The following is a 22568-nucleotide window of genomic DNA, read 5'->3' on the forward strand; positions in this document are numbered from 1 at the left end:
AAAAAGTATGGTAGGATTGTGTGTATCCGTGGTACTACTAACCAATAGGTACATTTTTTTTTCTTTTATATTCCCACTATATTTTTTTTACGGATATGTATAAGAATAAAAAAAAATAATTAAAATTTTATTTTTTTAAAATATTTATTATTTATTTTTTTATTATATTATTTAGATAATTAGAGACGAAATATGTATATTAAAAAATGAATAAACATATTATTTAGTAAATATATATTAATTATTAAAGATAAAAATGAAAAAAAATTAATAAATCATTAATTTTAAAAAAATAACAATAAAAAGAAAAAAAATTAAAATAACTATGAATAAAAAATAAAAAGAGTAAATTTATGTACATATTATTGATCACAAACTAGTGTCTTGATTGTTATCAACTAGCTAATAATAGTAAAAATAGATAAATTCTCACTTAAGATTTAATACTAAATTAATTTTTATTTTTATTTATTTTTTTCAATTTATCCTCTAATATTAAATATTCAATTTATTTTTATTTACTTTTAAAGTTAATATAATGTTGTATTTTAACTTTTTTTGGATAGAAATATAAAATATTATAAAAATGGTGATCAAATTTAGATTACCTCCAACTCATTCTCTCTCCAAAGAGAAAAAAAATTGTGAATTTGAATAAAAACTTTAGATTAATTTATATTGTTAATTTTATTTTAAGTGGTAAAATATTTTTTTAATTTCTTATGTTTTCATTAATATTTTTTTATTATATTCATTTTTTCTTAATAATATTTATATCATTTGATAATTGTTTTCTACTCAATCCAACAAAAGAAAATCAAACTAAAATTTCATCTTATTCTCAATTTTTTTCTTTTGTTCTTTTATTTGCTTTCCACAACCAAATAAAGAGGTTTAAAAATTAAATTACTTTTTGTGGAAAAATGCATTCCAAGGAAGGCACGACCTATCGTACGGTGCCGGGAAAGAAATATTTTATTATGCAATTATAATAAGATAAAGTTAATTTGAAATGACACGTACACAGCGTGTATGAGACACAACCACAGAAACTCCGTGACCTAAAAAAGAAAGAAAAAAAATCCAATTTATCTCTCTCATAATCATTTCGAAGTGTTTCTCTCTCTAACCGTTCTTATCTGAGTCAGGCAGGTACTATGCAAAGTCATCTATAAGTACGGCAAAAAAAAATCTCTCCCCCACTTTGGACTTTTCACAAACATTTCCTTTTCATAACCTTCCGTTTCCTCTTTCAATTTCAATTTTTTTACTCTCAGCCTCATACCCACTTTCGATTCCAAATTAATTATTTATTATTATGATTTTATTTTTGGATTTTGAAAAAATTGAAAGAAAAAAAAAAAAAAAGGGGTGTTGGGTGTGTCGCTTTTGTGAAATGGGTCCTTTGGTTTCGTACTAGCCGCACTTGAATCTGTCCTTCCTCATATAGTCCTCCACCATATGTCATCTGCATTAGATAGAAAAAGAAACTCCTTGCTGAAATTACCACCATGCCCTCCATCTTTCCGTTTAGCATTTCCGTCCTTACTCGTCCTTCTCCGTACCAACAACTTTCTCTCTTTCGTAGGACTAAAATGCCCCCTTCACCAACTCTTTATGTAAATGTAATATGCATTAACTCCAAGGTTAAAAAAACATACCAATTTCTTTCCGGATGTAAAACAATTGAATTAACTAGTATAAAATTATTTTAAATACAAATTTTAAATTAATTATTATCAAAATTAATCATTTTATTGTATATAATAATTTATGATTATACTATATATATATATATACTTTAACTAAATTGTTAATTCGACACTTATATTTTTTAATAAAAATTATTGTTAAATCTCTAATTAGACATAGAATCGAAGCTGGGTAAAAAATATCAGAAAACTTATAAAATACATTCCTTCTTACAATTATGCAATAAATAGCCATTAAAAAATTATTTAATATTAAAAATAATATTTATTTATCATTTTATAATATAAACCACATAAACGGACAAAACTATATGAACTTTATGATGTTTTGATGAAGAAGAAGCTTATCCTCATTGATTAAAAGCATGTTTAGATTTGGAACTACGGTATTCCATTACCCCCGACCTAACTTGTGTAATAAGTAATAATGAAGAGAAAGAGGGACATTTTTGTCTTTCCGCAGGTATCCAGAAACAGTAGAAAGAATACAAGAATGACATTTTAGTCCTCCTCCACTTTCCTCATCTTCTTCACTCTCTATAACTTATATTCCTCCAACCAACAGCAACAACACAACACAATAAACAAACCAAAACCCTTCAACAGATCACAACTAAAACGACGACCCAACCACACCAAAACGCACCGCACCGATGAAGAAGCAGAAGACGCGAAACCACGAAGACGACGACAACGCCAACAACAACAACAACTCGTTCCAGGCTCTCACGGAGGAGCTCCTATTCGCGATCCTCGACTTCCTCGAAACGGCGCCGTCGGCCAAGAAGTCGTTCTCGCTCGCGTGCAAGTGGTTCTACGCGGTGGAGGCGCGGCACCGGCGGGTGTTGCGGCCGCTGCGGGCAGAGCACCTGCCGGCGCTGGCAGCGCGGTACCGGAGCGTGAGCGAGGTGGATCTGTCGCTGTGCCCGCGCGTGGGCGACGGGGCGCTGGCGGTGGTGGCGGGGGCGTACGCGGCGACGCTGCAGCGGCTGGACCTGTCGCGCTCGCGGCGGTTCACGGGGAGCGGGCTGCTGAGCGTGGGCGCGGGGTGCGGCGGCCTGGTGGAGCTGGACCTGTCGAACGCGACGGAGCTGAGGGACGCCGGTGCGGCGGCGGTGGCGCAGGCGAGGAACCTGCGGAAGCTGTGGCTGGCGAGGTGTAGGTTGGTGACGGACATGGGGATTGGGTGCATCGCGGTGGGGTGCAGGAAGCTGAGGCTCATTTGCTTGAAGTGGTGTGTGGGGATTGGGGATTTGGGTGTTGATTTGGTTGCCATCAAGTGTAAGGAGCTTTCTTCATTGGATCTCTCTTATGTGCCTGTGAGTTTCTCTCTCTCAATCTGGCTCTGGATTATTTGTGCTTCGTTTGTTGATTTGGTTTCATTGGCTTATTTTTAGTCACTAATTATAATTATAATTATAATTAGTTCTAATTAATAATTGTATTTTTTAAAAGCTTTACAGAGGCAGATTTTGGTAAAGGAGAAAAAGATTTAGTGAATGTTTGAATTTAGAGATTGGTGTAACTGTAATGAGAAGTAATCCTGAGATTGCTGTAGCAAAATAAAATGTGCTGCGGTTTTAATTTTGCAGGTTGGATTAGTGTGGGGGGTTTATATTACGCTAACTGTGTTTTGTTTTTGTATCTTGTTTTATGTTTATTTGCAAATTAAGAAACGTTTTTTATCTTTACATATTGTAAATAAAAGATAAAAGGTCATCTTAAATATAAATTTTAAAGTAATTATTTTGAGAATTAATAATTTATTTTGCAGTGAATGATGATAGGGTATTCTGATTGAATTCTTAATAATTTGGTCTCGTTTTATTTTAATGGGTTGGTAGTCTGATGGGGGAAAAGATTTTGGTGGTTGTCGTTGGGGAAGGGGAGATGTTAGGTTTTTTGGTATGAAACCACATGTATCATTGATGGGAGACAATATTGTTTGAGCTAGATGGAATGTTAGGGTTGTTATTGTTGAAGGGGCGACAAGAAGTGTTTATACGCCTCATGTGAGGGGAAATTAGAGAAGATCAGTGTTTGAAAGGAAAATAATAAAAATGGTGGTTCAGTTAGTTTTTGTTTTTCAACAAGTGGAGTTGACGTGTGAAATTCTTAGTTTTTTTTTTTTTTTTTTTTTTGTAAAACAGTGATGGTTCAGCATAAGCTTTGGTAAACTGTTGTTTTGAAGTTCAGTTGGTTTAGTCGGCTTGATTGTGCTGTTTCTTGAATGAGTTGTGTATTTGAAATGATCTGGTTAATAATACTAGTTTTGTTGTACAGATTACAGAGAAATGTCTACCGTCAATCTTCAAATTGCAACATCTGGAAGATTTGGTCCTCGAAGGGTGCTTTGGCATTGATGACGACGGCCTTGATGTCAATCTCCTAAAACAAGGGTGCAAGACATTGAAGGTATGGGGGTGTTTATTTTTTATCTATTAATGTCATAGATAACATAAGCAACATAGATAACTTCAGCATAAACTGTTTTAAATGATGTACCTGTTTTATTCTTATTTAATTTCCTTCCTTTTATGATTTGGTTGAGTGGGAATTTAGGTAGAAATTGTATTTTGTTTTGTACATTTTGGTTCTATCCTATTAAAGACATTACCTTGGTTGCAATTTCAATCCGACATCTGCAGTTAGCCTAAACTATTTGGTTGCATCAATCAATTTAATTTTCATTTTTCTTGCCTTTAGAGTTTACTTGTTTTCTTGATCTAACTTGTAATTTGACAAATTCTCTGCCTTCTGCAGAAACTTGATATCTCAGGTTGTCAAAACATAAGTCATAACGGACTACCAAAGCTAACAAGTATTTCTGGGGGTTTAGAGAAACTCATTTTAGCAGATGGTTCTCCTGTAATTCCTCTCTCTCTCTCTCTCTCTGTATATGTATTGGTTTATTATTATTTGAACATGGCGGATGAAAATGTCAATTTTAACTAATTGTTGTTATTTGATTACCCAGGTCACCCTTGCTCTTGCTGATGGTTTGAATAAACTCTCCATGTTGCAATCAATTGTATTAGATGGCTGCCCTGTTACTTCTGAAGGATTAAGGGCTGTTGGAAATTTGCGCATTTCACTTAGGGAGCTGAGTCTAAGCAAATGTTTGGGAGTGACAGATGAAGCTCTCTCATTCCTTGTGTCAAAACACAAAGATTTAAGGAAGCTTGACATCACATGCTGTCGCAAGATAACTGATGGTTCCATTGCAAGCATTGCAAATTCATGCACAGGTCTCACTTCTCTCAAAATGGAGTCATGCACACTAGTTCCACAGGAAGCATTTGTCTTGATTGGGCAGAAATGCCCTTATCTCGAGGAGCTTGACCTAACAGATAATGAAATTGATGATGAAGGTTTGTCTCCATCCCAACTCCTTTGGAAATGTTGACTACCACATCAGCTGCTGTACTTACCTTGTTTATTTTGCAGGTCTTATGTCCATTTCTTCTTGTTCTAGTCTCTCCAGCTTGAAAATAGGAATCTGCCTGAACATAACTGACAGAGGACTTGCCTATGTTGGCATGCGTTGCTCAAAACTAAGGGAGCTGGATTTATATAGGTTTGTGATAAAGAAAAATTGTGAGCATTTGCTTTTCTTTTCATAAGATGAATTATATTTGCATTCTTTTAACTTTTGGTTTAGCATAATCTAGTATGGCTATTGAATCAGGTTGAGTTGTTTAGTTAAATAAAAGGGGACATAATTTGCCTTAGTATTTTGTATTCATGTATAAACATCTGAAATATTGACTTATATTTAATACAGTCTAGCCAACTGGCTTTAATGAAATTTGACATAGATTGTTGACAAAACGAGTCTAACAACAGTCTCAGATCTAGATTGTCTAACGCATCTTGCCCCCCTAATTCCCTGTAACAGATGCAAGTGCAACACATGAATATCCTATGATTGATGTCAAAATGAAGATTTTTGTTCGCTGTCATGAGAGATTGTTTTCCCCCTTTTCAGGTCTACAGGAGTAACTGATTTGGGCATTTCAGCAATTGCTCAAGGCTGCTCTGACCTTCAAATCATAAATACATCCTATTGTACTAGCATCACGGACAGGGCGCTAATCTCCTTATCAAAATGTTCAAATTTGACGACACTTGAAATTCGTGGATGTCTTCTCGCTACATCTATAGGTCTGGCAGCTATTGCAATGAATTGCAGGCAACTAAGCCGTCTTGACATAAAAAAGTGTTACAACATTGACGACAGTGGCATGATTCCACTAGCTCATTTCTCCCAAAATCTAAGACAGGTATTTTTCTCATCTCTCACATTTCTGGGAAACATCAAAGATGCAAGAAATGGTTGCTAAGATTCTGATATTCTTATTATTATTATTTTTATTTGCAGATAAATTTGTCATATAGCTCAGTTACAGATGTGGGGCTTCTGTCACTCGCTAGTATCAGTTGCCTTCAAAGCTTCACTGTTCTTCACGTGCAAGGCCTGGTTCCAGGAGGACTGGCTGCAGCCTTATTAGCATGTGGAGGGCTTACAAAAGTGAAGCTTCATATTTCACTAAGATCCCTGTTACCTGAGCTACTTATCAGACATGTAGAAGCACGTGGCTGTTTGTTTGAATGGAGAGATAAAGAGTTTCAGGTATATTTTCGTCTGGTTCTTGACTTACGAATCCAACCGTTTCTTTCCCTCCCCTCAAAGCTATGTGACATCACCGTGTCTTAGCACTCATTCACTTCTGCTAATGAGAACCAGAAGGCTTCCTCACATTCTAATTTTAATGGAACCATCAGTTGTTTAACCCTATCAGTTTCTAATAGATAATGATTATCACACTTATATAAAGAGTTGGGGTTAAGGATCAGTTAAGTGGGGTAATGTTGTGTGGTAATTAATATTTTTTGTTTGGTTGCTGACGCTCTTTCTGTTTCATGGGCAGGCTGAATTGGACCCGAAGTGTTGGAAATTACAGTTAGAAGATGTGATGCAATAGGATTTTCTGAGGTTGTTTGAAGTTTGATAGAGTTAAAGACGTCTCACATGGCACGTGAAATACAAAGTTTTAGAATAAGTTGGAATCCATCCACTTTTCTCTATTACACTACTAGAAATGAAGAAAGTAGTGTGAAAAATGTCAGAAGTCTTGTCTGAATAGAAAGAATTTTGGACACAACTCTAATTACGTTGACCATGATAGAATGTTGAAGCGAGGGCAATGGCTTGTGCGTGTGAAAAGTGGGGAATCAAGTGTATAAAAAGTAAAATCTTTTGCTTAACCTTTTTTTTTTTTTTTCCTGCAAAAGGCAGGATTAGTCAAATGTATAACAACCTACCTAACGTCTTTCATTTATTTATTTATTTTGGGAGAGGAGTGGAATTGGAAATGTTCAGACTTCAGAGGATGGAAAAGCAGAGCCATCCAATGTATGAGAACATAGTAACTTCTGTTCAAGTTTTTCTTATCTTCATGCAGTTGTGTGAACTAATGGAAATTTAATGAATAAAACTTGGTAACTTTAATTTTTTTTTTCTAATTTAATTTTTTCTTATCCAATTAGAGGTTGTTCATATTTGAGGAATTCGCATTTCTATCTGGATCCTTCATCTCCAAGCTGTAACTTGATTCATACCTATCCAAATGAAGAGATATTGGTCTTGTTAAAATTACAAGAGAAATAGCTACAATCTGGCAGAAGTTAGGACCAAATTCGACTTCTAACTTGGTCAAAATTGCACCAGATAGGGGAGATGAGGGACACCATTTAATGTCTTGTGGAAATAATATACTTAATCAAATAGAATTCAATCGAAAAAAATTGAATTATAATTTCAATCCAAAACTAACAATGATTTTAAAGTGATTTAATTAACCTAAGTTATTGATTGATTAACTCAGACTCATTTTTTTTATCAATCAACCCTACTTATAGTCATTTCAATTATAACAAATTAAATCTAATTTAATTAAAATTAGGTCAATCAAAATCGTGAAAGACATAGAAAAACATAATTGAAGAGAAAAGTAAAATGAGTCAAATTTATTTGATAAGTTAAAAGGAAAATTGCACTAGCATCTCTTGTGGTTTCTTAAAATTTCACATGATAACATTGCCCTTTTAATGTTTATAGTAAACCCCTATGAGAATACACAATATAATGGGTTTATTATTTTAATATTGGGTTAGTGTAATTAGAATGTAATTTTCTCTAAGATAAAATCGTAAGTTAATCCTTAAGTTTTTGAAGCAATTAAATGAGAGAACTAAAATTTAAAGTACTTAAGTTAATTTTATTTTATGAGAGAAGTTTAATATATTTTGTCTCTTTCATTTACATGTACTTATTAAAAAATTAATCTAAACAAAACATTAATTGATTAACTTCATCTAATACTCTTATTAGATGTTGAAATAACCATAGAATTTTCTGAAGATTTTCCTAGGGAATTCATTTGTCAAAGTTTTAGGTTGTTGTTATAGACCTTTAGGTGTGACCTTAGCATTTTCTTCTGTTGTTGTTAAATTTGATTCATCGAAAGAAGTAAGCAAAGTGAAGGAATGATCAAAATTGAAGAGAACAAAAGTCTTATCAAAAGAAGATTAGTCCAACGGATCTTTCATTCTTTTGCTTTGTGTATAGGCAAAAATGACATATAACTAAACAATTCAGGTCCCACCGGGAGTCGAACCCAGGTCGCTGGATTCAAAGTCCAGAGTGCTAACCACTACACCATGGAACCAAGAACAGGCAGGTGCATTTACTAAATTGAATATTTATCTTGTAATTCATTTTGTCATGCAAAGACAACAATTAAAAAAATATGTTTTTGTTGTTAATAATGCATGAAAAAGTACCATAAAATGGATGGATTATATTATAGATAAAAATCTACACCAACAAATTCTATGTGTTTGTTAAAACAAACACTTTTCATATAAAGATTAATCATCAATTTTTTATGTTGGATAATTTGATTAAGAGAAGAGTTATAATAATATCAGGATAATTTTTACTAAGTATTACATTGTTTAATAACTTTATATTAAATGTGAATCTTGTAAATCTAATCGTTAGATTAAAAATTCATATAATTTTATATATTTATATCAAATTTTGTTAAAATTGAATAACAACTTAAAGGTAATCAAAGTGTTCATATTTTAGATATTTAAAATATATATATTTTAAAATTGAACAACAACTTGAAGATAATCATAACCCATGATTTTATTATTTAGTATTTATTTTATTTTTAAAGTTTAAATAATTAATTATTTTTAATTTTTTACATCATGGTTTCTTCTTTTTTTCTTCTCAAATATTATTTGTAATTATTTATATATTAATTTTTATCTTAACTTTCAGTTATTTATATATTCAAATTAATCATTTATTATTTTGAAATTATTATTTTATCTAAATTTAAAATAGTTATATATTTCTACTCTATTTTAATTGGTTACATATATTTCTTTTGTGATTTTAAAGTTTATTTAAACTTAAAATTCAAATATATCATACAATATATTTACTAGTCATGTTCTTGCATTGATGTTTCAATTAAAAATTCTAATCTTATTACCACATGAAAAAAAAAACTTACATTAAATTATATATTTGAGTGAATATTTGTAAAATTGATTTTGAAATGAAGTAATTTATGTTTGAGTGTTTTTATTTTAAATAGTAATAATTTTTTAATATAACATAAAGTCGTATTTCACGGATATAACTTACTCATTTTCAATTTTTTTTAAGTATCTATTTTGATTTTTTTTCATACAAATTACCCCATTTTAGTTAAAAAGCAAAAAAAGTTTCAATTTTAAAATGAAATCTAGAAAAGTTTGTAAACGAGCCCCACCGAAGATTTAGAACAATCCAACGAAGAGGTAGTTGGCGTCAGTTTTCACTTTTCAACGTGTACTCGTTTACTTTTCAACTGTCCAATTAATGTTAAAATTAAAAGAAAACACTTTAAGGTTCGTCGCTGGATTCAAAGTCCAGAGTGCTAACCACTACACCATAGAACCAGTCACAAAATAATTAATTTTATCAAAACAAAATAATTTTTTATTTTTCCATGTAAAGAAAAACAATTTTAGTTACTTTTTTATTTGGTTAAAAATTCGACATCTCTGAAACCTTCGTGCTTAGTGTGAATCTTCTTGGACTCATTATGACTCACAAAAATACTTAGATTGAGGTTTTGTGAAACCACCCTCATGCATCTATAAACAATTTATTTAAATTCTCTTAATTTTTAGTTCATCATGTTTATCAAAGTATATGCATATTTATATAAAAGCGTCTCATGAAGTCCAAACTGCACACATTATTCATCAACCTTCACTCAATCATTAAATTCTTCCATCAAGAACCCTAATATCATATAAACTCAAACAACAATTCATTGAATTACTCAGTCAACTCAAACAATCTAAACATCACACATAGAAACTTCACAGTATTCACAACCCATCTAGAAAATAAACATACAAGCAAGATCATCAAACAACAAAAACCTAGCTATAGGGTTGATGTTCAGTCTTGCTACCTACAATTTAGAAAAACAAAAACTCAAGAAAGATATAAATGCAAAATAAATAAAGTTATAAATTAAAGGAATTTAGAAATAAAACTAAGAAAATGGTATATGATAAAAAAAATTAGTATTATAGATATAGATATACATATTTTAATCATTCAGTAATGGTAATTTATTAATTATTAATTTATTTGTATTTCAGTTTATTTCGAAAATTCTATAAATAACTACAAAAATTAAATTTAAAAGATTGAAAATTCAAAAAGTCAAGAAACATATAAATAAAATAAAATAAATAAAGTAATAAACTAAAATAATTTAGAAATAAAAATTAAGAAAATTTCATGTGATTTAATAAAAAATATTTAGTATTATAGATACATACATATATACATACATATATATATATATATATATATATATTCATTATTTCATAATGGTAATATATTAATTATCAATATAATTGTATTTCTGTGTTGATTAAAAAGTTCTTTAAATAACTATAAAAGTATATTTAAAATATTGAAATATAAAAAAGGTGACAAACATATAAATGAAATAATAAAGTAAAAAAATAAAACTAAAATTAATAAAATGGCATGTGACAATTTTAATAAAAAATATTTAGCATTATATGTATATTATTATTTCATAATGGTAATTTATTAATTATCAATATAATTTTATTTCTGTTTATTAAACAAATTCTATAAATAAATATAAAAATATTCAATATTAAATTGAAAATATTGAAATATCAAAAGCCAATAAACATCTAAAATGAAATAAATAAAGTAATAAATTAAAAATTAAAGTTGAAAATAAGAAAATGGCATCTGACAATTTTAATAAAAAATATTTTTTATTATTTATATCCATTATTTTATTATTTATATTCATTATTTCGTAATGGTAATTTATTAATTATCAATACAATTTTATTTCTGTTTATTAACCAAATTATTTAAATAACAATAAAAATATAAAAAAATAATAATAAATTTAAATATTGAAATATCAAAAATTCAAGAAACATATAAATGAAATAAATAAAGTAATAAAATTAAAAATAAAATTAGGAAAATGGCATGTGACAATTTTCATATAAAAAATATATATTATTATAGAAATAGTATTTTTAATCATTTTATAATGAGAATTTATTAATTATCAATGTAATTTTATTTCCTTTTGTTGAAAAAAAATTCTATAAATAAATATAAAATATAAAATTTAAATTTAAAATATTGAAATATGAAAAATTCAAGAAACATATAAATGAAATAAATAAAGTACTAAGTTAAAAAAGTTAAAATTAAGAAAACGGCATGTTACAATATAGTAAAAATATATATAGTTAGTATATTGTAGATATAGATATTTTCATCATTTCACAATGGTAATTTATTAATTATTAATATAACTTTATTTCTGTTTATTCAAAATATTCTATAAATAACTATTAAAATATAAAAAAAAATTAAATTAAATATACTGAAAATTCACAATTTCAAGAGACATATAAGTGAAAAAAAAATACAGTAATAAATAATAATAAAATAAAGAAAATTTCCACGTGAGAATTTTAATAAGAAAAGCCCTCTATTGTTATATAGATAGTTAAATACATAGGCATATTTTCATCATTTCATAATGAGCTTAGCTTCACAAGTGCTTGAAAAAATATTTAAAATAATTTATATTAAACATTTGTCTTGGATTTGAAATCTATGCTTTGTAACATTTACTATGCTTTAATGATCAATTTAATAATAAAGTATAAATTGTTTGGAAAAGTAGTACACTTTTTTAATAATAAATTTTAGTATGATAAATAGATAAATATATAAAGATATAAAATAATTAATATGATAGAGATAGAATGAAATGCAATGTCATAAAAAAGTAACATAACTCAGTTGTTTGGTATTCTGTTTAATTAGTTTTATATAAATCACTTACTGGTGCATTCTGTTGAATCACATGTTGGTGTTATGGTGTACTCGTTTTACATAAATTTCATTAAATAAAAAAGAGAGTAAGATTATTAGATAAAATTTATTTAATAATAATAAAAATTCCAAAAAAACCGTGTCGTTGCTGAGTCTCCAATTTCTTTGAGAAAGCGATGCCACATAGTGAGACAGATGGCTACATTTAAGGCTCCAATTTTCTCGGGGTCAGGATTCCCAGCGGCACGCTTTTCCATGCATTTGCTTTATCAACAAATCAAAGCCGTTGTTTAGAGTCTGAACCATTCCATTTCTATTCAACGCTCACGATTGTCTCGTAGAGTGAACTTACGGTAGGCGCCACCGCACAGAATCATGGTGGAGCCGCCATAGTGTTATGTAATAACATGGTATCCTAGTCAAGTCAAACCCACAACCTTTGACCCATTTTTGTTGTGCTTTTTTTTCCACGGTCAAAAGTCAACCTTTAGCTACTCAGTCATAACTCAGAAACAGCTTCCAAAGACATGGGTGGTGTGCATGGCCACATCATAAAATGCATCATTCCCTCTCTTTTCTCTTCTCATTTTCAAACCCATCAAACAACAAACAACAAACAACAACCTCAATTCTTGAGCATGTCTTTGAGTTTCACTGACCTCCTTTCAACCAACAACAGCAATAGCATGACCATGGATGATGATCCTTTTGGACTTGAATTTGCCAACAACTTCAAGTCCCTTCAACCTCTTTCACTGCCTCACTCTTCTCCTTCATCAATCTTCCCTTCTTACTCTAGTTTCCCACCTGGTTTTGGCCCAACACAGCCATTGAATTCACCTCTCTTACTTTCTTCTCAAAATGTAAGTTACATTTAATTATCATTATTATTACAAATTTACAATATTACCCTGGAAGAAGAGTTTTGTTATATGTAGTTGTCTTATCCTAACACCCGACTCGATTGTCTTATGGTGAAGTTAATTGTGGTCTTGTATTGATTTTTTTTTCAACTCCAATGTAATGTTTTTGGTGACAACTAATTGTGGGTTATTCTTGTTTTATGTGTTGGTTTAGGTTCCTGCATCTTACCCAGATGAGTCATCTTCTAGCATGAACTTCAACATGAGAAACAGTTCAACCGAGGAAGAACAAGGTAGAAACTACTCTGACCACTCTTTCCAACAAAAAACAAACTACATGCCTCTCTTTCAATCCTCCACAAACATGTTTCAAGTGGTAAGTTGTGTTTCCTTTGATGATAGATTCAACTTAAACAAAACATATGTTTTGGTCGTGTATTTTTTTCTCGGTTATTTATTTGATCATTAAGGGTGCCAGTGAGAGACAGTTGCCTGTTGGATCTGCTTCTCTTGACTTACTTGGACTTGTTTGTTTTATTATCAAATGCTATTTTGTTTAGTGTGTCGGCTTCGTACTTTTTTCTTAATTAATTAATTTGGTATTTTGTCGGTACAAGCTTGTTTGAACAATTCAAAACTTGACTGTGATATTCCAAGTTGACAGAATCAAACTTAAAAGTAGGTCTATGTATGTTTCCAGAAATCCTTACCTACTTTCGAAAATCAAATTTATCTCTTTTTTTGTGCCAGTTGATATAAATACTGTAAGACATTGCTGTGTGCTTAATAAAACGTTTTTGAAGTTGACATGGCTAAAATTAAGCGGCATTGAACTTTAACACCTAGAAATTTATCTGAAAATTTCCATGTTTTCAGTCTTGACAAATTGTTAACTTATTGTAATTGTTTAACAATTTGACTTATTTGATGCTCTGGAATGACATATGATTAAAGAGTTTAACATTTACGCCGTCAACAAATTAGAAATTATCCTAGTATAATTTTTAAGATAATTATTATAAAAGTATAAACTCATCATGTATGATAGATTGTGATTGAATAAATATGTAAAACTACTTTACACTGTCAGTACATACTGTATGATCTAGTTTTTCTTATTTTCTCTTATTTAAATTTGTTCCACTTGAGCAACAGGATCCACCAAGAGACGATCCACCAATGATATTCAATGAAGCTGCAAAGCAAACACATTTTTCATCTGAGAGGACAGCAACAAAACCTGAATATGCATCAACTCAGGGCTTCTCCACAGAAATGGCCTCAACAAAACCTGAAATACCAAGCAATTCTGCTTCTGGGTCTGTTCATTTTAACTCCACTAGTGCTTTCAAGTCTATTAGAGAACTAAAGAGATCAGACGATGGGTACAATTGGAGGAAGTATGGAGAGAAACAAGTGAAAGGAAGCGAAAATCCAAGAAGTTATTACAAGTGCACACACCAGGGTTGCCCAACAAAGAAGAAAGTTGAGAGGTCTTTGGAGGGACATGTTACTGAAATAGTATACAAGGGGAGTCACAATCATCCCAGGCCTCAGTCTACAAGAAAAACTGGTTCTCAATTAATTAATCAAACTTCTTCATCCTGCACCAACTCAGGGATCTCTGATCAATCTATGGGAGAGGAAGATTTTGAGCAAACATCCCAAACTAGTTATTCTGGAGAGGGTGATGATCACCTTGGACCAGAGGCCAAAAGGTGGGTCAACAAATGATGCTATATAACTCTACTGATCTGATTTGTATTGTTGAAATGAAACTGAATGGTGGAACTTGGATTTAGTGTAACTAATTGTGACTATGATTCTCATTGTTTCAGGAAAAGAGTGAATGAAAATGATGGTTATTCCTATTCCTCCTCTGGGAGTAGAACTGTTAAGGAACCTAGAGTTGTGGTTCAAACCACAAGTGAAATTGACATACTTGATGACGGATACAGATGGAGGAAATATGGACAGAAAGTAGTTAAAGGAAACCCAAACCCCAGGTATTTCCATTTTTTAAAAATCTTAATAGAAGAGTTTAATTTTCATGTACTATCATCTTTATTGTGGCTTTTAAGGTCACTATTACAAAGTCAAAAAACTTATCATACATAATGATCTATGATTGGAAAGACTGTAAAAGAGCCTTTATATTGTCCTTACATCTCTATTAAACTCTTGATAGAATTTATCTTGATTGTTGTTCAGGAGTGATTATTTTGAAAGTGAATTTGGAAGATAACTGAAGAAAACAAACACCACCCTTTAGTTATATGATTTTTAGTGTTACAATTTCTATTATTTCCAATCCCATAAGACCATGACTAACTCATCCAAAATACTCTTTCTGCAGGAGCTATTACAAATGTGTAGCCCCGGGTTGTCCAGTGAGAAAACATGTTGAGCGAGCTGCACATGACATGAAAGCTGTGATTACAACTTATGAAGGGAAACATAACCATGATGTACCTATAGGAAGAGGATATTCAAGCTATAGCATGAACAGAACTTCTCTAAATAACAACACCACCAGCAATGTAACAGCACCTGCCCCTATAAGGCCCCTACCAGTGACTAATTTTTCTAACAAAGCAAGTTTCAGCAATTCACTTGATGACACAAAGCTACCAATATCTGCAAGTCAAGAACCTTTTTCAATGGACTTTTTGCTGAGCCCCGGAAGCCTTGGATTTTCGGCTAATGACTCATCATTCCTTCAGTCTTTTTTGTCAAAGAACTTCTAGACTTGGAATTGGAATTGTACACAAATTAATAATATCTTTGGTATGCTTTTGTATAGCATATAGGAATAGAATAAGAAAATCAGGAATCAGGGCCATCTACTAATTTAGTTACCAAGAGATTAGAGACTAGAACCACAGTATTCTAAAGTTTGACAAGAGTTAGGCCTGATTTCAACTTACAATTTTGTAATAGCAGATACAGAAAACGTGTTGACTCTAGAATTCTATCATTCTTTTGTTGCTTTGGCTGAGTCTTGCTACAGTCAGTTACTTTCAAAGATTTATGTTATTGTTAGCAATTTATTTCTACTCTGGCATACTAATATCTACTCAGTTACTAGTTATTGTTACTTTTGGTTGTGTTAGTGACTATAATTTTTCAGTCAAAGTCCATGTTTGTTCAAATTATGAAATAGTCAACGACTTCTGATTTAGTTAGGAAAATGTCCATGCTGAGAAATTCTTCTAACTCTAGAAGAAATGCTAAATCATACTTTCTAACACATTTTTTTACTATTTAGATAGACCTCACATAAGTCCTACTAAATAATAAATGAAAATAATTTAAAACTCACATTTTTTAGTGGACTTCCCTTGAAATTTCTCTAATATATCATTCATTACAGTAATAATTCATAATTATTTAAAAAAAATTAGTTCTAATGTTAGTTTATCTTTGAATGTGAGTTATAGACTTAACTCAACCTATAAAATCGGCATGTAAGTTAAGGGTTATCTCTCACTTATATATTTTTTTTAATTGTCTTATCTCTAGTCGATGTGAAACTTGATTTTTTTTCGATACATCCTCTCACGTCCAGTACTATTGAGTTTAGTATGTGAATAAATGGTGTATGACTTTTTTTTTTAATAATTTAGGATAAAAAGAACTTTGATTTTTCCCAATATATTTCCTTACATTCAGTACTATTAAGCTTGATATGTGTACAAAATGGTAGATAACCCTTTTAGAGTGGATCTAGATAGCTCAAATACCATCTTAAAATGTGAGTTATAAACTTAGCTCAATTCCACAAAATTGACTTGTAAGGTGAAAATCACTTCCCACTTATATACTCTTTTAATTTCCTATTAGCGGTGAGAGTTAAAATAGATACACGAGAACTTACATTGTGTTCTACCAAATTCATTTTTAAAGGGAAAAAAGTATTACAATAGTCAAATTATATTTATTATAAAAAAATCCACTTGTAATGTTTGCTTCTTTTATCACTCCCATATTCCACATTGAAGAAAAAGTATCAACACCATCAAAATAGTGTCAAATAGTACACAAAAAAAAGTTGTATTATTATATGAAATATCAGTACAATCTCATATATCTTATTGCAGCCCATGCACATACTTAAAATGGAGGGGAGGGGGGTTGGGGATTCTTAGTTTCTTACACTCACTTTCTCACACAAATCTACCAATACGTGGAAGTTGAAACATGATAGAAGAAACTTTAATCAATTAAGGATGTTTATTTATTTATATATAAGTTTGGGTAGATAGTTTATGTCCTGATATGACAGCTGACAGTGCCACACACCAAAAGGCCAAAAAGGAAAAGGCAATGGCTGCAGCTGAAGAGTCTGTAAATATATTGTCTGCGGCTTCTCTCATTCTGTTTGTTATTGGAATCGCTGAAGACGTTGATGATATCAAGAGATATGCCACAACCTGAAACCAAACAATTTGTCATCAACCTCACCTCATTATAGATATATCATATGATCACCAAATTCATCAATTTAAAAAAAAAAAAAGACTAATTTAAACCAAAAATATTTAATTTAGAACATATTTGACTTTTTTTTTTATTTTTTTTTATATCTTTATGACATCAGTATCACTTGTCTAATATTATATTTCTCTCTTTTCTACTTTTTATGTCTCTTAATTATAAAAATTGTTAGAATTGCCCATACTGTACTGGGCTATTTAGAGAAAAAAGAAATTTTCTCTGAAGCTATGGGTGATATAGCACATACGGGACCCATTAATTTTGAAGACAAATAGCGATTTGTAGGACCCGCTAACATTTTAAGACTAAAGCCAAAAAGCATTGTTCTCCCTCCAAATCATATTATATTAGAAACATTGACAACTAACTTGAGAGTCCTATGTCCTTATTAGAGTAACACTTTAGTTATAGTAATTGATTACTTGAAGAAATAAGTTTAGAATTTTATTCCTTCCTAAGGATAACATCAACGAGAAGTGTCAAGTTTTCAATTCAGCTTTTTGATAAACATTACTTGCAAGCAGGGACGGAGCCAGGATTTTAATACTGGGGGGCCGAGAATAAATAATATATAATTTATAATAAATGAAAATTAAAGTATCAAAAGCATATTATCTGACAAAACTATAGCAGGCCGTACCAGAAGTCCAAAAGTTGAATAAAAAAATAAATTTGGGTTATTCATTTAATTATACATATGAGTTTATATTAAAAATAAGGGGTGTCATATAGTAATATATATGTATATAAAAAAAAATTAAAATTGTTGGGGGGCCGTGGCACCCGTAGGTCCCCCCTTGGCTCCGTCCTTGCTTGCAAGTCTAACTCACCAATAATGAGGTTAAACTTCAGTATACCACAGCCATTAGGGACAAAAACTAATGCTATATTACAACGTGACTCATCAACGACAGAAAAGCAAATTGATCAAGTAGTTATTTTTTAAATATCAGTCTTGTTAAAATGTTCATTTCAATTCAATTTCAACACTGAATTTGATTTCTGAACCCCTCTCTATCAAGAGAACCAAAGTATTGAATTTAGAAACAGAGCACCAACGAAATCAATGTCATGGGAGAAGAAATAATGTCAAACCTGATCTCCAACAAAATCAATCAATCCTGCAGTTCTTAACTGAATCAGGTTTTGTCCAGTGGAAAGTTCATGAAGTTGACGAAACACTTGAAGTCCAGTGTACAAACTAGATAGAATTGCTACAGCCAGCAAGTACCTATAATCCAAAAAAAAAAATCAATTCATCAATGGTAACACTTCATTCAATAGAGTTTAATTTTGATATACCGTAATCTTAGTTTTTAGACAATTAACTAATTAAAAATTAATGTGTATATATATATATATATATATATATATATATATATGGCTAATTCAAACATAATCTATAGTAATAGAAAAACTGTTTAGTCATTAAACTGTGCCAGCTGAATGGTACACTGCCACTTGACTTGAGTATTCGTATCTTTCGACTTTGGCTCTGTTTGAGAAACCGTTTGCATTGCTGCAAACGAGGTTCACCCTTTCTAATGCACCAAATGAAGACTATTTTGTCTTTTTCGTTGAACGTTGATGTAACTCTTCAATGGTAAATTGAACACACATTTTGTCATTCACTAATCTGTGTCAGAGAATCTGAAACTTTACGTGAGGAGATTGAATCAAATACTACTTAGACCAACAACTTGTTGATAGCTAAAACGACTATATGCATTTCAATTAAATTCTTAAACAAAATCAAATTTTTACAGGAACCCATTAATCTTCATCCAAAATCCTCACAAACCCACATCACATTTTCAACCAAACTAAAAACAAAGAAGTTTCAGATTGTACCTGTATTCTTGGTACAATTCAAATTCTTTCCAATCACCATGCTTGTTACTAGCGACAAGGATAAAGGAAATCAATGACAAAAACAGAGCAATTCCTCTTAACGCCAACGACCCTCTCATTAGCATATCTTTCTTCTTCAACCGCCATAGGAGACTGGGGCGGCCGCCGCCCGTTCCCGGCGCGTGGCTGTCCACATCCGGCTCAGCCGACTCTGGCTGCAACTCAACCTTCATTTCTGAATCATTAGAAACTGACATCTTCTCTTTGTGGTCTTCCATGGCACTCTTTGGATTAATTCCAAAGTTTAAAATTTAAGACAACAATGAATTGAAAAGTGAAAACCAAAGTGAAGAAGAAGGATTGTGGTGAGACAAAGATAGAGAGACACGCAAAGTTTGTTGTGAATGTGGTAGCTTTTTTGTTTTGGAAACCGGTTTTATGGTTGTTGTTTGGGCGAACCAATAACGAAGTTAACTGAGTTTGGGTTTTGAGCCAATGAGAGAGCGCGTGAAGTCCACCAAGGTTTCAATAACGCGCCGCCGTTATTGGATTGGCGGGAAGAGTGCGTTATGAGAACAATACATATTTAAATTGCTTATTTTAGTCTTTTATTTTTAAAATTTAGATTACTTAAGTTTTTTCTAATTTTTTTTATTGATATAAGATTTGAAACTCATCTCATTATATTCAATGATATGAAAATTATTAAATATAATTAAAATTCAAACTAAAAGTGTTATATACATTATAAAACTTAAAAATTAAAAAAAACAATTTTATAATAGTTTATGAAATATTTTTTACACAATTTTTACTATATTTATAATACTTTTAGATTTAATTTTAAATTATATTTTATAATTTTTATATAAGTGAATCTAATGTTATAAGTTTCACATATTAAATTAGATAAAATTGATTTAAAACCATGTTACAAAATTGAAATGATTATTATTTTAAAAAAAATAAATTAATTCAAATATAAAAAATAAATAACTAAAATAAATATTTTAATGAATAAGTGATTAAAATAAATCTAAAAATAAGATGAATGAAAAAAATATAATTTGTTATAATTTTTATATTTAGCGTGTGCAATTTTTTATAAAATAAAAAATACGCAATTATATTACTTATTTCTCTTTCCTAACCTTTTCTTATATCGAATCGAAGGGATAATTTTAGTTTAATTTACGCAATGTGGGTATGGTTATTTAATTTTTCACGCTTCTGCCTTTTCCTTAAGTTGAAACAAATTTTTATTTACGCAAGTAACGTTCTCTTAATGTAAAAAGTTAGGAGATAAAATAGAAAAACTAAACATTTACTAACTTAAGGCCAGTTGTCCTTTTTAAAAAAAATTCCAGTCTTAATTGTTAAATTTCGTCTTTAAAACATTTCGATTAATAAAATTGAGCTTTTAATATCAATTTAAATATAATAATTAATGAAAGTATGCAAAAGCCTAAGATGTAATATTGTTTAATTATTAATTTGATAAAATAATTTAACTGTAATTTTAATCTGTGTATTTCTTTTAATAAAAATGTTATACAAAAAAGTTTGGATTAGTTCAATTACGAGACTCACTAGGGCCAAAACATATCCCAAGCAGAGATGGAAGCAACTATAAAAAAAAAATCATATAATAATATATGCATATCAAGTTTTATATAAGATACAAATAGTTATTCATTATGATCACATTCATTACATCAATAATTTATTAAAATATTAACCCTACATATCACAAAATTCTTTTATAATTAAATTCACATTAATTTTTTTTAGCAATTCTTTATATATATATATATATATATATATATATATATATATATATATATATATATATATATAAAACCGTATAACAAGTATTATTCGACTATATATTGAATATAAATTTTAACTATAGAAATAAAGAAAATTCTATGTGCTATTTTTTTTATATTCAAGTTAAGATTTTTTTTTCTCGATATATCAACATCATTGTAATAAAATAACAACAGAAACTATATTTATACATAAAACAAACTAAATATTTTATAGAAACAAACTTACATTTGTTAATCATCAATTTTATGTGACTGAAAAAATCTTCATGATTTTATAATAAAAATCAGCATCTACATTAACCATAATTTTTAGGAAAATTTCCTATTGATTTTGTTTTATAATTCTACTAAATCGAATGATTATATTTCTCATCATATTATCTTTTACAACTATAATAGCCAATAATCATTAAAGACTAATTTACTCTCAAATTAATAGGAAAAAAATTAATTACTTTGTATTGTGACAATAGATAAAATCATGGAAACAAATTCTAGTAATTTTGGTGTAATATGTGAGAATTCATGACGTAGAAAGAGAGAAAAATAAAATAAGCTACAAATTCATATATTGAGAATATGAATATATGTACTATTGGATTATGTTACAGGTTTACCGGCTATTATAGGTTATCAAATATATTTATATATGGTTATGAATTATTTATAAATAGACTCCTTGTATTGTACTGTTCAGACAATAATTCAGATCAATTCATTTTTGCTTCCCTTCACTGTGGCTGATCCTATTGCTCTATAACTCTGTCTCAAAGGATATAATCACGAGTATTCTCTTTGCAACCAGTGCAAAAGAGATTTGGGATGACTTGAAAACAAGATTTTCAAGAAAGAATGGACCTCGGATATTTCAACTCAGGCGCCAATTGATGTCTCTGCAACAGGGATCAAATGATTCTGAACACATGGCTTTCATTGTGAACCAACATGCTAAAATACATTCTGATAGCAACAAAAGTGGATTTACTAAGAAAGAAAGGCCGAAGTGTGCTCATTGTGAGATGTTCGGTCATACCAAAGATAAATGCTACAAACTTGTGGGGTACCCCCCTAACTATTTCAAAAATCGTCAACCAAAAGCTGTGAATCAAGTTGAAAACTCAACTGATTCTTTGAATTTGAATTCCTCATCTAATCTGACTCCTGCTCAGTGCCAGCAGCTGATCACTTTTCTGACTAATCAAATGCAGTCTGAAAATAATCTTGATGCTCTAGCCACCAATGTTACAGGTATTTATATGAATGTAGAATTTCCTGACAAAGATAACACTTGGATCATAGACTCAGGGGCTACATCTCATAT

The 22568-nt window shown here is 30.4% G+C and overlaps 3 protein-coding genes and 1 non-coding gene across 4 annotated transcripts; 2 read left to right on the plus strand and 2 right to left on the minus strand.

The window, feature by feature from the left end:
• Positions 1–2251: 2251 nt before the first annotated feature.
• LOC109816317 (RNI-like superfamily protein) lies at positions 2252–7238 on the plus strand. The gene is made up of 8 exons (XM_020381270.3): positions 2252–3031; positions 3996–4127; positions 4476–4580; positions 4690–5083; positions 5160–5289; positions 5701–5995; positions 6094–6345; positions 6644–7238. The coding sequence occupies exons 1-8, from the start codon at positions 2366–2368 to the stop codon at positions 6695–6697; spliced, it is 2028 nt and encodes a 675-aa protein (XP_020236859.1). The 5' UTR covers positions 2252–2365; the 3' UTR covers positions 6698–7238.
• Positions 7239–8371: 1133 nt separating this feature from the next.
• Positions 8372–8443, minus strand: TRNAQ-UUG (transfer RNA glutamine (anticodon UUG)). The gene has a single exon. It is a non-coding gene; the product is annotated as a tRNA-Gln (tRNA).
• Positions 8444–12716: 4273 nt separating this feature from the next.
• LOC109816325 (WRKY transcription factor WRKY24) lies at positions 12717–16123 on the plus strand. The gene is made up of 5 exons (XM_020381277.3): positions 12717–13067; positions 13282–13443; positions 14223–14785; positions 14906–15073; positions 15424–16123. The coding sequence occupies exons 1-5, from the start codon at positions 12732–12734 to the stop codon at positions 15812–15814; spliced, it is 1620 nt and encodes a 539-aa protein (XP_020236866.2). The 5' UTR covers positions 12717–12731; the 3' UTR covers positions 15815–16123.
• Positions 16124–17091: 968 nt separating this feature from the next.
• LOC109816324 (CASP-like protein 4B4) lies at positions 17092–19982 on the minus strand. The gene is made up of 3 exons (XM_020381276.3): positions 19416–19982; positions 18660–18795; positions 17092–17500 (listed from the first exon to the last, which is right to left on the minus strand). Exons 1-3 carry the CDS (start codon positions 19691–19693, stop codon positions 17309–17311), a joined length of 606 nt encoding a protein of 201 aa, XP_020236865.2. The 5' UTR covers positions 19694–19982; the 3' UTR covers positions 17092–17308.
• Between the last annotated feature and the right edge of the window lie 2586 nt (positions 19983–22568).

The sequence above is a fragment of the Cajanus cajan genome, chromosome 3 (assembly GCF_000230855.2).
Source record: "Cajanus cajan strain Asha chromosome 3, NIPB_CcT2T_4, whole genome shotgun sequence".
Taxonomy (NCBI): domain Eukaryota; kingdom Viridiplantae; phylum Streptophyta; class Magnoliopsida; order Fabales; family Fabaceae; genus Cajanus; species Cajanus cajan.

Bases quoted from the DNA above. Each gene is read 5' to 3' on its own strand.
- LOC109816317 (XM_020381270.3), top strand. From the start codon at position 2,366: ATGAAGAAGCAGAAGACGCGAAACCACGAAGACGACGACAACGCCAAC. The intron at 3,032-3,995 runs GTGAGTTTCTCT...TTTGTTGTACAG, and splicing joins TGGATCTCTCTTATGTGCCT to ATTACAGAGAAATGTCTACC. The intron at 6,346-6,643 runs GTATATTTTCGT...TTTCATGGGCAG, and splicing joins GGAGAGATAAAGAGTTTCAG to GCTGAATTGGACCCGAAGTG.
- LOC109816325 (XM_020381277.3), top strand. From the start codon at position 12,732: ATGGGTGGTGTGCATGGCCACATCATAAAATGCATCATTCCCTCTCTT. The intron at 13,444-14,222 runs GTAAGTTGTGTT...CTTGAGCAACAG, and splicing joins CCACAAACATGTTTCAAGTG to GATCCACCAAGAGACGATCC. The intron at 14,786-14,905 runs GTGGGTCAACAA...TCATTGTTTCAG, and splicing joins CTTGGACCAGAGGCCAAAAG to GAAAAGAGTGAATGAAAATG.
- LOC109816324 (XM_020381276.3), bottom strand. From the start codon at position 19,693: ATGGAAGACCACAAAGAGAAGATGTCAGTTTCTAATGATTCAGAAATG. The intron at 18,796-19,415 runs GTACAATCTGAA...TTTGGATTATAG, and splicing joins GAATTGTACCAAGAATACAG to GTACTTGCTGGCTGTAGCAA. The intron at 17,501-18,659 runs GTTTGACATTAT...GTTTGGTTTCAG, and splicing joins TTGATTTTGTTGGAGATCAG to GTTGTGGCATATCTCTTGAT.